Source organism: Rhinoderma darwinii, chromosome 1, assembly GCF_050947455.1.
Source record: "Rhinoderma darwinii isolate aRhiDar2 chromosome 1, aRhiDar2.hap1, whole genome shotgun sequence".
In the NCBI taxonomy this organism is placed as follows: Eukaryota; Metazoa; Chordata; class Amphibia; order Anura; family Rhinodermatidae; genus Rhinoderma; species Rhinoderma darwinii.
Genome location: NC_134687.1, coordinates 496,443,442 through 496,458,257, shown reverse-complemented (window position 1 = coordinate 496,458,257; position 14,816 = coordinate 496,443,442). Strand labels below are relative to the sequence as shown.

The window sequence follows — 14,816 nt, the reverse complement described above, 5'->3', positions numbered from 1 at the left end:
AAAATGTCAGGAAATATGACACTAAGGTGATTTTATTATGGAAATCACTCAGCGATGGCACATATTGATTAATTGATTAATGCTATTTCCATGGGATTCATAGGAAGGAGAGGAGGATTCAAAGAAAACAGCAATAAAAATAAAATGAGATGAACATGTGACAGTACATTTATTCTCCTCTTGCTGATGGATGTAATCATCGCATTGTATTGGTTTATAGCTGGGAGACAACCATGGGACCACTTTGTCATCGGAGATATCAAATTGGTCTAATGGATACACACTCACAAGTTCATTTGATTTTGAAATTAGTACTGCTTTATCTTCAATACCCTACAGTCCCCAATTGATATACTTGATATTAGTCGGTGATAAGCAGGTTCTACGTTACCGTATCTGGCCCCTGTTAAAACAATGGCCGTCACACGGACACATGTCTTTCAATGGGGCCGTTCACACGGCCGTTGTTTCAGCATACCGTGTAAAGGGTCCTTTGAAAAGTAGAACCTGTCCTATTATCTTCCGTTTTCACGGATCCCTTGATAGGTTCAAGTCTATGGAGATCCGTGAAAACGGGACCTGCACGTTTTTCACGTCCGGTTTTCCCCACACTTGTTTGAATCTTGCCTAAGGTTGTATTGGATGTTGGAACCCTATGGAGATGCAAAACAACTATTTCTATTGCAGTTTCTGGACATTCTTGTCAGCAACGACCATTAATACGTTTTTTGCAGTATAAATAAATTTTTTGCTTTTTAATAGGCATCAAATACCAATTTATGTCCAGCTAAATCTTTTATTATGCATAATATCTGTGAGAACACTCAACATTTTATGCATTTACATCACAACATCATAGGGCATTTTGTTAGGGTTGATTCAGATGCAGCAGGTTTCGTTGCAGAAATTTCTGTGACCGAAAATCCGTTCCATTCATCCGAATGGGGTTGTTTCCGCAGCAAGCACATGGATTTCTGCAAATTCCATTCAGATAAAAATTTTGCAACAAAATCTGCCACCTGTAGATCCACCCTTACAGTGTAATAATAGATACCTTGCATATGTGCCATCTGCCAATGAGGAACATTTACTTTTTTGTTATTCCGGAAAGCTAGTGGGAAAGTTACAACATCTCCTGCAGCAAAGACACCGGGAACATTGGTCTGCATCATCTAGAATAATGAAAAATGATGTTGAATAATGTTAATATGAATCACAACAACATATTTGATTGCAATAATTCACAGAATTACATTAATTACATTCATTTTGTTGAGTAGTACATTCTCTTACACATATACTGTATATATTGCACATTTACACTGATGAGTACAATGCCCCTTCATTATAACATCATAACTGGAAGAATAAAGAGTGCTGTGGCCACAGAAGGAGATTAAAATTCATATGTCTAGATTATACATTACCTATGCTAAGTACCATTAAAGCAGTGTTATCTAGAGGTGGCTTGGGGTCTACATGTGGTTATTGCGCTTCCTACATGAAGACGCTAGGGAATTACAACCGTAGGTACAGTATTTGTATTGGAAACCAATTGGAAGCTACAGTTTGCTAACATGAATGCAAAGGTATTGTAGGTATATTGATGTACTGAATCAGCTTTTGTAAATATTTTCATCTGTATGGTTGAAATAATTGCACATTTTGATACATGTTTCAAGTAAAATCTGTAGTTATTCCTAAACAATAAGTCTTACAATACACTTTTACCTTGTTAACAGGAATGTATCCTTTGGCATCAATGGTAACCCCACTCTGTTTTAGAAAAGCTGTAGTTGGACTTGCTCCTAAAATAATTTTTTTGTTGCAATTAGTTCATTCACATCTCACCTCATGGATGGTGCACAGATACCTTGTTTTTTGCGGGATGAGTAGAGTATTTTATGTTTGAACAACTTTTTCATTAGTTGTTGTTAAAAAAATACATATACTTTTTGAGATACAGCTTCTATGTATCTTGTATACATAAAAGCTGTATCTTGCAGTCAAAGCCGAATCTGTCAGGTCTTCAGCTATTATTGATCACATCTAAGTTCATGACACGCAGGACCAGCGTTCACCGAAGCCGTCAGTCCTGCAGACCTGACAGACTCGTCTTTGTATATAAGATACATAGAAGCTGTATCTCAAAAAAATAATTTTATTTTTTTTATAAAAAAACAAATAAATAGTTGTTGAAAATTAAATAAAATATAGATTAAAAAAAATATATATTTCCTTCAAAAGTGTGCATGGCCTTTAACCCCTTCCTGCCCTGCACCGTATTAGTACGTCTTACGGTGCAGTGATCATGCATCAACTGCAGGTGTCGCTCATACAGCCAGAGATAACCCTGATCCCAGCCCTTAGATGCGGTGGTCAATAGCAACCGCAGCACCTAAGAAGTTTGACAGACAATGGGGCTTCCTTTACGGTGCACTAAGCATTTAAAAAAATTGTTTTAGCATTTTTTAAGTATTTTAAATTATCTTTTTATGTGTTTAATCTGTACACGTAGTAGATTTATCAAATACATTTCTGAGGCTAATCCATACATCTGAATGGAGTTTAGACAAATCCAGAAACACCCCAGCCAGGTGTATGAAAGGAATTTTCAGCAAAAAATCTGACAGTTATAAACATACCTAAGCCTAGGTCCACACATTGCGTAACAATTATGCTGTGGAATCGGCCTAAAATTCATTCCAAAATCTGCAATGAATTTGTTGCATTACAATAAATGAAAAACGCGGTTAAAATCTGCTGCATTTCCGTAACATACAGGGCATACTACGGATTTGAAAATCTTATTTTCCATTGAAGGAATATCTTACCTATTCCAATGACACAAACATCAGCTCTGAGAACCTTTCCACTCTTCAGCACCACTTCTTTAAGCTGAAAAGCGTAATATTCAACAAGTGAAGCCAGAGGACACAATAACAGAGCAAGAATACTGTAGTAAGAGTATAGACACAATTATCCGTGCGATTCTCTGCTGTATTTGAGCTGCGAATTGTATAGAAAAAAAATCGTGGTATAGTCCATGCCATATTACGGAGGTATGATATTGAAGCTTTTTTTGCCAAGGAAGAACCATACCGTGCCTATGGCCCCGTGAAAAGGGGTGGGAATACTAGGTTTACCTCATTTATGTATAAAAAGTTTCAGGATTTTTTTTTTACATCCCTGGGCATACAGTTGCATGGAAAAAGAAGTGAACCCCTTAAAATTACCTGGATTTCTACATTGATAAAATGTGGTTTGTGTTATCGAATGGATAGATAGATAGATAGATAGATAGATAGATAGATAGATAGATAGATAGATAGATAGATAGATAGATAGATAGATAGATAGATAGATAGATAGATAGATAGATAGATAGATAGATAGATGATAGATAGATACCTTTCCTTCTTGTTCCCTTAGTTCAGAAACTTCTGTCTGCATGTAAAACTTCACTTTGTTGCTTTCAAACATCTTATATAAAAATGAAATAAAGGTATAACATTTTTAATGATATCATCAGATTTCGTATAGAACGCTGCAATTATAAGTGTTACTTTGAATTAAACTAATGCATTACAGGGTTATCTAGATGAAAGGTCAACAAGCCTATTTTTGATGCCAACATCTTCTGCAGGGCCGTTCAGAGATTGGCACCATTCACATCAGTTTCTGTCCACCAATTAGGCTCACAATCTAATTTTTCTATCTCAGACACACAAACACTAGGGCCAGTTTCATAGCAAGAGATTGGAAATCAGTATATTTTTGGAGTGTGTGAGGAAACCGGAGTACCCAGAAGATGAACATACAAACAAGCACGGGGTGAACATAGAAACTCTGTGTACCCAGTGCTGCAAGGCAACAATGCTTGGCCTCATACACACATCAGTATTCTGGTCAGTATTTTGCTTCATTATTTGGGAGCCAAAACCAGGTGTGGGTCCAAAACACGGAAGAGGTGAAAATATTTCCACTATAGGTTTTCTCTGTTTATGTTCTACTCTTGGTTTTGCCTTCCAAATACTGAAGCAAAATACTGACAATAATACTGACGTGTGCATGAGGCCTTACCACTGAGCCACCGTGCTGCCCACAACATTTTGTAAAATTATCTAAACCAAATAAAGTCTACCATACCTGTTAATACATAATTATATATGATGCTAGAAAGTAAACTTGGGAAATGACTGATTTCCATGACACCTGCTAGTCATGCTAAAAGTGGCCTGGCTTCCTAACCTAAATCACCAGATGGCTGTGTCTAAATAATTCCTACGCATAACAATTCTAAGGGTTTATTTACATGTTGCGGTCAAATCATATAACCACGGCATGTGAATAGACCCTTAAGATTGCTGTCTTTTGTCACCTTTGCGCCCCAAAAAATGGAATGAAAAGTGATCAGTCGCATGGTAACTTGGTAACACATGTAACACTTCCAACACCCATCAAAGTAAGTGATGACATAGCGCTAGGATATGTAATCTCCCTCTGATCAGTGGGATCCACCTGCCTGAATCCCCACCGATCCTAAGAGGGAGGTACTGCTGCTTCTTCTCCGTGTTTCTCGACCAACATCTGTGCAGGGAACTTCAACATAGCTCCAATCACTTGAATACAGTTCTGTTGCAATTCTTTGCATAGTGGGTGGCCAGGACCACCACTGTACTGGAGAAGACATAAATTGGACATAGGTCCATTTTTTGATCCAGATCAGTGGGGGTCCCAGATGCGGGACCCCAACCGATCACAATGTTGTGGCATATCCTAGCGCAATGCAATAACATTCAATGATGGGAATACCCATTTACGGTTCAACATAATTTTGTGCACTAGGAATATCTAATATTCAATTTCAACCAGTAGAATAGAACTTTCTGTCATATAGATGTTAATTGAAAATGTAACAAGCTGATCATTCTCCCACAGACTGATAGAAGTCTGACATCACTGCTCTCCTCTGTCCCATCCACTGTCTCAACATTTTTGGCTTACTGTTTAGTTCTTTTCTCGTCTTAACAACATGACACAGCTCCTGTCACATTGAGCTCTGTCATTAACATAATCCCACAAGTGGAGAGGTCACAGCTTTCCACTAGATCCCTTCAATAATCTACTGATGTTATGAACATTATAAGAATAAAAGTCAACAATGATATTTGTGATCATCACTAACATCTAATAAATAGATGATACTGCACACAGGTGATGAGCATTCATTCATTCAATCAATCATTCAATCATTCATTTATTAAATATCTAGTGAAATAGATCCTTAAAGAGATTTTTTCACCAGGGACATTTTTTTAATCAATCCATAGGGTAGATGGTAAATGTTAGATCTACTGGGTCCGAGATCCTGATCCAATGTCTCCTATTCTCAATAATCAGATTGGGAGGAGATGAATGGAGCAGAGGGGCAGTCCAGTCTCCCCAGTCTGTCCATTGTATCTCCCATAGACTTCAGTGGAGGCCAAGCAGATACACAGATTCCACTCCATTCATCTCCTCCATTGCTACAGACCCGATTATAGAAAACGGAGGGGCAAGGGGCCTACATTCTAATGATCTGGAGGGACAGCCAGGCACATAACTAGAACTCATAGGGCCCATAGCACAGTAAAAAAAAATGTGCCCCTACCATCTAGAAGACAGTTAGCTGAATAACTATTTTTACTTGTGCGGCAATCATGTGCTGGGGATAGAAGTCACATATAGTAGATTTTCTGCACAAAAGAGAATCTACATACAATAGTTGTGCTAGACAGCGGAAAGCCACCTATATGTTTTTTCTCCACAAAAAAATAAATTCTTGCACCTTAGTGGGCCTTTCAGCATCTAGGCCTCATAGCAGAAGTTATGGCTGCTACGACTAAAATGACTCCCATTGTCCTGACACTCGCAACACTTTATTGAGCCTTACTAGAATATATTAGGGAATGGCTAAAAATACAAATCTAATATTTTTAATGCGTTTGTTTTCTCGGACTATAAGACGCACCTTACTATAAGACGCACCCGGGTTTTAAACAACAGAAAATAGGAAACAAAATTCATATTTTACTACTTTTACAAAGGCAAAACCATTGGTTAAAAAAAATAAATTGTTCCGTTTCACCACATTCTGAGAGCCATAACTTTTATATTTTTTTATCGTTTGAGTGATGTGAGGGCTTATTTTCTGCGGGACGAGCTGTAGTTCTTATTAGCACCATTTTTTAGTACATACAATTTTTTTATCACCTTTTATTTAATTCTTTTTAGCGCTATGGTGACCAAAAAACAACGATTCTGGGGTTTTAATTTTTTCTGTTTTACGCCGTTCACCGTGCGAGTCAAATAATGCTATATTGTAATAGTTAGGACTTTTACCGACGCAGTGATATCAATTTTTTTAATTTTTTACATTGTGCTTGGGGAAAAAATGGAAAAGTAGTTTTTTTTAAAAAACTTTTAATATTTTTTTACACTACTGAAAATGTATCTAACTTTTTTTTGTACACATTTTATTAGTTCCCCTAGGGGACTTGAATCAGCAATCATTAGCTCACTGGTACAATACACTGCAATACATGGAAGAGTTACGGAAACAGCGTAACCCGCTGAGCTTCGCTGTTTCCGTAACTCCCATAGTAGTGAATGGCAGTTACAGAAGCAGCGTAGCATGCTACGCTGTTTCCGTAACTACTAGTCAGTTCTATGGGAGTTATGGAAGCAGCACAGCTCAGAAAGTTACGCAGTTTCCGTAACTCGACCATGTACGCTGTTTTCGGAGCTACCGCGTTCCGGAAACAGCGTAGCTTGCAGTGCTACACTGTTTACGTAACTCCCATTCTCTTCTATAGGAGTTATGGAAACAGCGTAGCTCAGTGAGCACTCGGCAGTTTCCGTAACTCCCGACCGCCTAACCAGGAAGTGGCTGGGAGACAGCCGAGCAAGTAAGCTAGAACGGGGTTTAGGGGGCCCCGTTCTAGAGATAGGTGCGGGTCCCAGAGGTGGGACCCGCGTCTATCTGACATTTATGACATATTCTGTGGATATGTCATAAATGTCCTTCATGGGAAGACCCCTATAAATGCCACGGTCGCTATTGACCGCGGCATTTAACTAGATAAACGGCCAGGAACAGCGCAATCGCTGTTCCAGAAGAGGCTGGACGCAGCTGCAGGCTTGAGGGAAGCCGACATGACCGTCCTGGTAGGGAAAGGGTTAATGTTAAGAGGTGAGGGAAAGGTGAAGGAGCTGAAGGAGGGACGGGGAGGAGCTAGGGGGGACGGGGGGGCCGTTACTGCGCTTCCCGCTGTTTCTCGGCATTGAGCCGGAAGCAGCGGGAGGAGTAATACACAAGAAGCAAAGCTCCCCGTTGCCCGGCTTTTTAGTATGGCAGAGGCCCTGATTTTAGAGCGGCTGCGTGCCGCTGCTGTGCACCACGGTCCCGGATGGCTGGAGGAGACCGTGGCTGCATTAACGCGGATCCCGGACGCCGTTTCGCCACGTCGGGCACGGCGTTCGGGGTCTGTTGTAAGGGACAGGCTCCCCTCCCCCGGCCCCCCTACGAGCATGGCTATGGCGGCGGGGGGGGAGTCGGCAACAACCGCTCCTGCGCTGGGCAGGCAGAGAGCGGTAGCAGGGGTGACGGCGATGCAGGCTGTGTCGACCCGTCCCTCTCGGCGGTCCCGACCTCCAGAGCGCCTGAGTCCGGAGGTAGTCCCGCGGACACGGCGTCGCAGAGGGAGCCCGATCCCGGACGCTGCAGGCCAGGCAGCTGGGAGGACCGCCCCTTCCCAGGCCCTGCGTCCTGGCAGGAATCCCAGGCCGCGACGGGGTCCGGCGGTAAGCAGGGAGTCGCAGGCCGGGCTCCCTGTCACCCCTCCCCCATCAGATGGAAGATGTCGAGAGCAAGGTACGGCCGCCCCGCATGGTGATGTTCCGGCCAGGGGGCAGGCTTCGTCAGGATCGTCTAGACGGATGACTAGATCTGCAGCGACGTCGAGGCAACAGGTCCGGTCGGAAGTCTGGGTCCCGGCGGTCGGGCGGCAGGTTGCCGGCCCATCGGTCAGCGCGTCCTCATCCCCTTTCCGAAGAGGTCGTTGGGAGGGACAGTCGTCGGCGAGAGAAGAACTGGAGGAAGGTGAACTGGACGTTTATCGTCGAGGTCAGGATGGTCCGGCTGACGGGAACACAGCGCCTGTGCAGCCCGGTGAGTGTATAACTCCATTATTGTCTTATCCAGCGATTTTTATGTCGGGTGTCGGCGGGGGGGCTGCTAGCATAGCATCGGGGGCCGGTAGTGGCGCGGGCGGACGCGACGGAGCGGGTTTGGCAGATTTAGTGGGTTGCTTACGGGAGCTGGTGGGGCGCCTGGATAGGGCCGCGGCGCCGGTAGTAACGGAAGTGTCCCCTGCGGTAGTTTGGGAAGGCCCCAGGGAAGTGGGATCGTTGCAGGCGCGTCCTGTGGTGGCGGTTAGAGAGGCGGTCGCGGTGTCGGTGCAGACTGAGGCACAGAAGGACGGCGATCGAGTGCGCATGGACGATCGTGCTCGGGGGGAGGTGTATGTTTGTTTTGAGGGTCCGTTGGGGGCGCATTTAAAGCAGGAGGTGCGTGATCGGATCTGGAAAGATGAATATGTTGAAATTTTTTCTCTCTTGCCGCTGGCTAAATTCAATTTGGATAAGAGCAAGCGGGATGAGAGTAAAAAGGACGAGGAGGAACGGCGGCGGTATAGGCTTATCCCGCAGACGTTCGTTAATTGGTCGCAGGCGTTCGCCATATTGGCTAGTGTGATAGGGGAAAAGGCGCCGGAAAATTGTTCGGCGTTATTTTGTTATTTTGATGCTATTGGGGAGGCTCATAGGGCGTATGGGGGTCAGGCGTGGCTGCGATATGATGAGCAATTCCGTCAGCGGAAGGCGGTTCGGCCGGCGATTCGGTGGGACCAGAAGGATATTGCTCTCTGGTTACGGGTTACGGCTCCGGTTAGGCAGCCCTTTCCCGGGAGCGGTGGCCAGGGAGGCCAGACTAGTCAGAGTGGACCAAGCGGCGGGGGAAAGGCGGGGTTTTGCTGGCAATTCAATGAAGGCCAGTGCAAGTTCGGGGCCACGTGCAAGTTCAAGCACGTGTGCTCCGAGTGTAATGGGGCATCACACGGGGCGGCAAAATGTCTGCGGAAAAAGAGGTCCGGGAACCAGCACGGGGCTGGTCAAGGGGGTGTCGCCGGTGAGGGTGGAAAGGATGGCCCCTTATCTAAATGAGTATCCGGATAGGGCGGCAGCTAAGTTGCTTTATGAAGGGTTTAGTGTTGGTTTTGTTATTCCTCCGCCTCCTTATGAGGTTCCGGTTACGCGGAGAAATTTAAAATCGGCTTACTTGCATGCGGAAGTCGTGTCGGAAAAGTTGTTAAAAGAAGTTTCGTTGGGGCGCATGTCGGGGCCATTTGTGGAGTCGCCGGTGAAAGATTTAGTTGTGTCCCCTTTGGGTATTGTCCCTAAACGCGAGCCCGGAAAGTTTCGTTTGATTCAACATTTATCGTATCCCAAAGGTTCGTCGGTAAATGACGGGATTGATCACGAGTTGTGTTCCGTAGTTTATACCTCATTCGATAAGGCGGTGGGGTTAGTGCGGGCTGCGGGTCCGGGGGCGCTGCTAGCAAAAACCGACATCGAGGCGGCGTTCAGGTTGTTGCCGGTGCATCCAGAAAGCCAACGGCTGTTGGGTTGTTTTTGGAATGGGGCCTTTTACGTGGATCGGTGCCTTCCGATGGGGTGTTCTCTTTCTTGTGCATACTTCGAGGCGTTTAGTAGCTTCGTGGAGTGGGTAACGAGGGGAGTATCCGGGGTCGATTCGTTGATCCATTACTTAGATGATTTTTTGTGCGTTGGCCCGGGGGGTTCGCCGGTTTGCGGTAACTTGCTTCATGCCCTGCAGAAGGTGGCGAGGGATTTTGGGATCCCTTTGGCGCCGGAAAAAACGGAGGGCCCGGTAGCGACGATTTGTTTCTTGGGAATCGAAATTGACTCGGTGGCAATGGAGTGTCGGCTCCCGGCGGATAAGTTGGGTGCTTTGAGGCTGGAGGTGCGACGGGCTTGTAGAAGGAAGAAAATGTCGCTGAGGGAGCTTCAGTCGCTGCTGGGGAAGTTGAATTTCGCCTGCCGGATTATGCCGATGGGGAGGGTGTTTGGTAGAAGGTTGGCGGCGGCAACGGCGGGAGTGCGGGCGCCGCATCATTTTGTGAGGCTCAAGGAGGAGCACCGAGCTGATCTTCAGGTTTGGGATGACTTCTTGGGCCAGTACAATGGTCGCTCGCTATGGATGGCCCCAGCGCAGGATACGAGTGATCTGAATATTTTCACGGATGCGGCTGGGGCGGGTGGCTTTGGAGCTTACGGGGGAGGTCCGTGGTGCGCAGGTCAATGGCCGGCTAGCTGGGTGTCCAGTGGATTGACGCGGAATCTGGCCCTGCTCGAGCTGTTTCCCATCGTGGTGGCGGCTACCATTTGGGGGGACAGGCTCAGGGATAAGAAGGTCCGTTTTTACTGCGACAACATGGGGGTGGTGCTTGCCATTAATAACATCACGGCGTCCTCTCCTCCGGTAGTTCAATTGTTGCGACATTTAGTGTTGGTGTGTTTGTCGCTGAACGCGTGGGTGGTGGCGGTGCATGTCCCGGGTGTACGGAATTGTGTTGCTGATGCTCTTTCTCGCTCGCAGTGGGACCGGTTTCGGCAATTGGCCCCGGGAGCGGAACGTCTCGGTTTGGCGTGTCCGGATCATCTATGGGATCTGGTATCGGTCCCGTAGAGCAGCTGTTACAAAGGTCTTTGGCGCGCACGACGTGGAGGGCTTATGCTGCTTGTTGGAGGCAGTGGGAGGAGTGGGTAAGAGAGTTGGGTGATGTTAATACGGATAGAGACAGGTTGGTGGCACTTTTGTATTGGTTAGGGGATGCCTGGGAGGGGGGGTTTTCAGTAGCGAAGGTGAACCGGTTTATATCCGCGGTGGCGTTTGGGCTTAAGTTGCGGGGCTTGCGGGATGTATCGAAGGAATTTCTGGTATCGCAGGCTTTGAAGGGGTTGCGCAGAGGTAGGGTGGAGGCGGATAGTAGAAGGCCGGTGTCGTTTGCTTTGCTGGGCTTGTTGGGCGGTTCATTGGCATCGGTATGTCGTTCTTCAGATGAAATGGATTTGTTTCGGTTGGCTTTCTCGTTGGCGTTCTTCGGAGCATTTAGAATAGGTGAGTTGGTGTCGCCAAGTACTAAACAGGCAGGGGGGCTGAGATCTGGGGAGGTGAGCCTTTTTGCAGATCGGTTGGAGGTATGGTTGCGTAGATCAAAAACTGACCAATTAGGGAAGGGAAAACTGATAGTTTTGTTCGCTCTCCCGGGGTCGGTCATGTGCCCAGTAGAGTGCATGCGGGGTTTTACAAAAAACAGGGGGTCTCCAGATTTGCCTTTGTTACGTCATGTGGACGGGTCGTTCTTGTCCAGGTTTCAGTTTGGAGCTGTTTTTAAAAAATGTTTGACGGCGGTTGGGGTTGCGGCAGGCTCATATTCATCTCATTCCTTCCGGATTGGCGCAGCAACGGAAGCAGGGCGCTGGGGGTTGGATGATGAGGGGGTGAGGCGTATTGGTCGTTGGGAGTCAAAAAGGTTTAAGTCCTATGTCCGCCCCCATATGTTGTAATTTTGTTGTTTATGCTTGCAAATGTTATATGGTGGTGCCTAACTGTGTTTTCCGTTTCAGATTCGCCTCCTTGTCTGGTGTGGTTGATGGGTCATTCGTACGTGCACTGGGGGGCTTTGAGGGCGGACGTCCGCCCGGATGGTCGCCAGTTGCGCATTCCGCGACAGGATGCGGTTGTGCATTGGCTGGGGTTTAGAGGTATGTCGTGGAACAGGGTGTTGGCGGAATTCCAGACATATGTGCGGCTTGATAGGGTTCCGGAGGTTTTAGTGTTGCACGTGGGTGGGAATGACTTAGGAGTCCGCCCTTTTCGTGAGTTGGTGCGGGATATCAAACATGATTTGTTGTGTTTGTGGGTATCTTATCCCAAGTTGGTGGTAGTGTGGTCGGACATAGTCCCAAGGAAGCATTGGCGGTTAGCTAGATCGGTGGAGAGAGTCAATAAGGCTCGGATAAAAGTTAACCGGGCGGTGTCCCGTTTTGTGGCAAAGAACGGGGGCATTTGCGTGAGGCATAGGGATTTGGAGTCAGGATTGGGGAATTTCTGGAGGAGTGACGGGGTTCATCTGACCGAGGTTGGCATTGATATTTGGAGCTTGGCTATAGCAGAAGGCATAGAAAGGGCGGTGGTGGTGTGGAGGAACTCACAGGCTTAAGGTGGTCAAGGCCTGTTTCGCGGTGGCGGGGGGAGTCCTTGAGGCCAGTCAGTACAAAATGGTGGGGGGGTCGCATCGGGGGTATGCGTCCCCCAAAAAAGGTACATGGTTGAAGACTTCATCGGGTGTTATCCCTTTGAAGTGGTCTTCTGGTAGAAGGTATGTCACTTGAAGGCTTCATCGGGTGTTATCCCTTTGAAGTGGACTTCTAGTGGTCGGTATATCACTTGAGGGCTTCAACGGGTGTTATCCCCTTGAAGTGGACTTCTAGTGGTTGGAGCCATCTGCAGAGGTGAACGGTGCTTCCGAGCTGGTTTACGGCTGGAGGTAATTAGTGGTTTGCAGATGGCTAATTCGGTGTGTTCTTGAAAGGAACATCTGAAGGGGCTTCAAGGACTTCCTCTGCTCGGGTTAATGTTAACGTTTAATTGTTATTTATGATTCTGACCCATGTTGGGTCATGTGAATTATTAGGAGGAATTCTCTGGTGGATTCCTAACTAGTTATCCGAATGTTTCGGATTTAAATTGTTTTTATAAAACTGTGAAATTAATAAACGGCTGCTGTGGCCATTTCACATCCAACCTCGGTGTCATGTGTCGTTACTAAATGGGGGTGGGGGATAGTATGGTTTAAGGTTAACACACGACTCTACCTAGGCAGGTCAAGAAGAGGCTGGACGCAGCTGCAGGCTTGAGGGAAGCCGACATGACCGTCCTGGTAGGGAAAGGGTTAATGTTAAGAGGTGAGGGAAAGGTGAAGGAGCTGAAGGAGGGACGGGGAGGAGCTAGGGGGGACGGGGGGGCCGTTACTGCGCTTCCCGCTGTTTCTCGGCATTGAGCCGGAAGCAGCGGGAGGAGTAATACACAAGAAGCAAAGCTCCCACCCTCCCACCCTTGTTTTGTTACTCCTTAGGTCTTCTGTACGTCCGTATATGAGCGTTGTGTTTTATTTTGTGTGTTTATTTAACATGTTTTTCTTTTTTCCGGAGTAGGTTCTGTTGTCATGGCAGCTGGCGGGGGGAGTCCTTGAGGCCAGTCAGTACAAAATGGTGGGGGGGTCGCATCGGGGGTATGCGTCCCCCAAAAAAGGTACATGGTTGAAGACTTCATCGGGTGTTATCCCTTTGAAGTGGTCTTCTGGTAGAAGGTATGTCACTTGAAGGCTTCATCGGGTGTTATCCCTTTGAAGTGGACTTCTAGTGGTCGGTATATCACTTGAGGGCTTCAACGGGTGTTATCCCCTTGAAGTGGACTTCTAGTGGTTGGAGCCATCTGCAGAGGTGAACGGTGCTTCCGAGCTGGTTTACGGCTGGAGGTAATTAGTGGTTTGCAGATGGCTAATTCGGTGTGTTCTTGAAAGGAACATCTGAAGGGGCTTCAAGGACTTCCTCTGCTCGGGTTAATGTTAACGTTTAATTGTTATTTATGATTCTGACCCATGTTGGGTCATGTGAATTATTAGGAGGAATTCTCTGGTGGATTCCTAACTAGTTATCCGAATGTTTCGGATTTAAATTGTTTTTATAAAACTGTGAAATTAATAAACGGCTGCTGTGGCCATTTCACATCCAACCTCGGTGTCATGTGTCGTTACTAAATGGGGGTGGGGGATAGTATGGTTTAAGGTTAACACACGACTCTACCTAGGCAGGTCATGGCTGTTAGAGAAGCGTATCAGCTGTAAAACACAGCTAACACCTGCAGTGTATGGAGCGGGCTCAGCGCCTGAGCCCGCTGTGCTCCAAACATCATCCCCTCCCCGCTCCATGATGTGCCGGCACATCATGTGTCGGGAAGGGGTTAAGTAAGAAGCAGTCAGGGGGCCCAGCGCAGCCGGATCCCTTGACTGCCGACTATAAGACGCAGGGACTTTTTAGCAAGATTTATTCTTGCTAAAAACTGCGTCTTAGGCCTCATTTACACGAGCGTATTATACGCGCGTGCGACGCGCGTGCTTTTCACGCGTGTCGTACGCACCTATAATAGTCTATGGGGCTGTTTAGACGATGCGTGAATTTTGCGCAGCGTGAGTGCGTTGCGTAAAACTCACGACATGTTCTATATTCTTGCGTTTTTCACGCAACACGCACCCATTGACTTCAATGGGTGCGTGAAAACAACGCATGCCACACTGACGGTCCTGCGTTGCATGCGCGAAAATCACGCAAGAGCTGTCAAAAGGATGAATGTAAACAGAAAAGCACCACGTGCTTTTCTGGTTACAAACATCCAAACGGAGTGTCAAATTAGAGATGAGCGCACCGAACTTCCCCGGGTTCGGCCGAACTCGTTTTAACCGAACCCGGCAAAAAATGTTCGGGTACGCGACGTCAGGAGACAGTCACTGCCCACGGTGCTGAAAGACTTAAACTGTTTCAGCACCATGGACAGTGACTTTCGATCACAATATACATATACGTGTAAAAAAAAAAAGAAGTTCTGACTTACCGAGAACTCCCGGCTTCTT

General features: G+C 46.5%; 1 protein-coding gene across 2 annotated transcripts in view; it reads right to left on the bottom strand.

Annotated features, from left to right (window-relative positions):
* Positions 1 to 14,816, bottom strand: part of AIFM3 (AIF family member 3) — an 86,317-nt gene that overhangs the window by 26,943 nt on the left and 44,558 nt on the right. For both annotated transcript variants that reach the window (XM_075835730.1, XM_075835739.1), the window contains exons 13-16: positions 3,412 to 3,483; positions 2,835 to 2,898; positions 1,732 to 1,808; positions 1,055 to 1,172 (exon numbers count right to left, since the gene is read on the bottom strand). In XM_075835730.1, the coding sequence (XP_075691845.1) occupies positions 1,055 to 1,172; positions 1,732 to 1,808; positions 2,835 to 2,898; positions 3,412 to 3,483 (331 nt within the window). The remainder of the gene's footprint in view (positions 1 to 1,054; positions 1,173 to 1,731; positions 1,809 to 2,834; positions 2,899 to 3,411; positions 3,484 to 14,816) is intronic.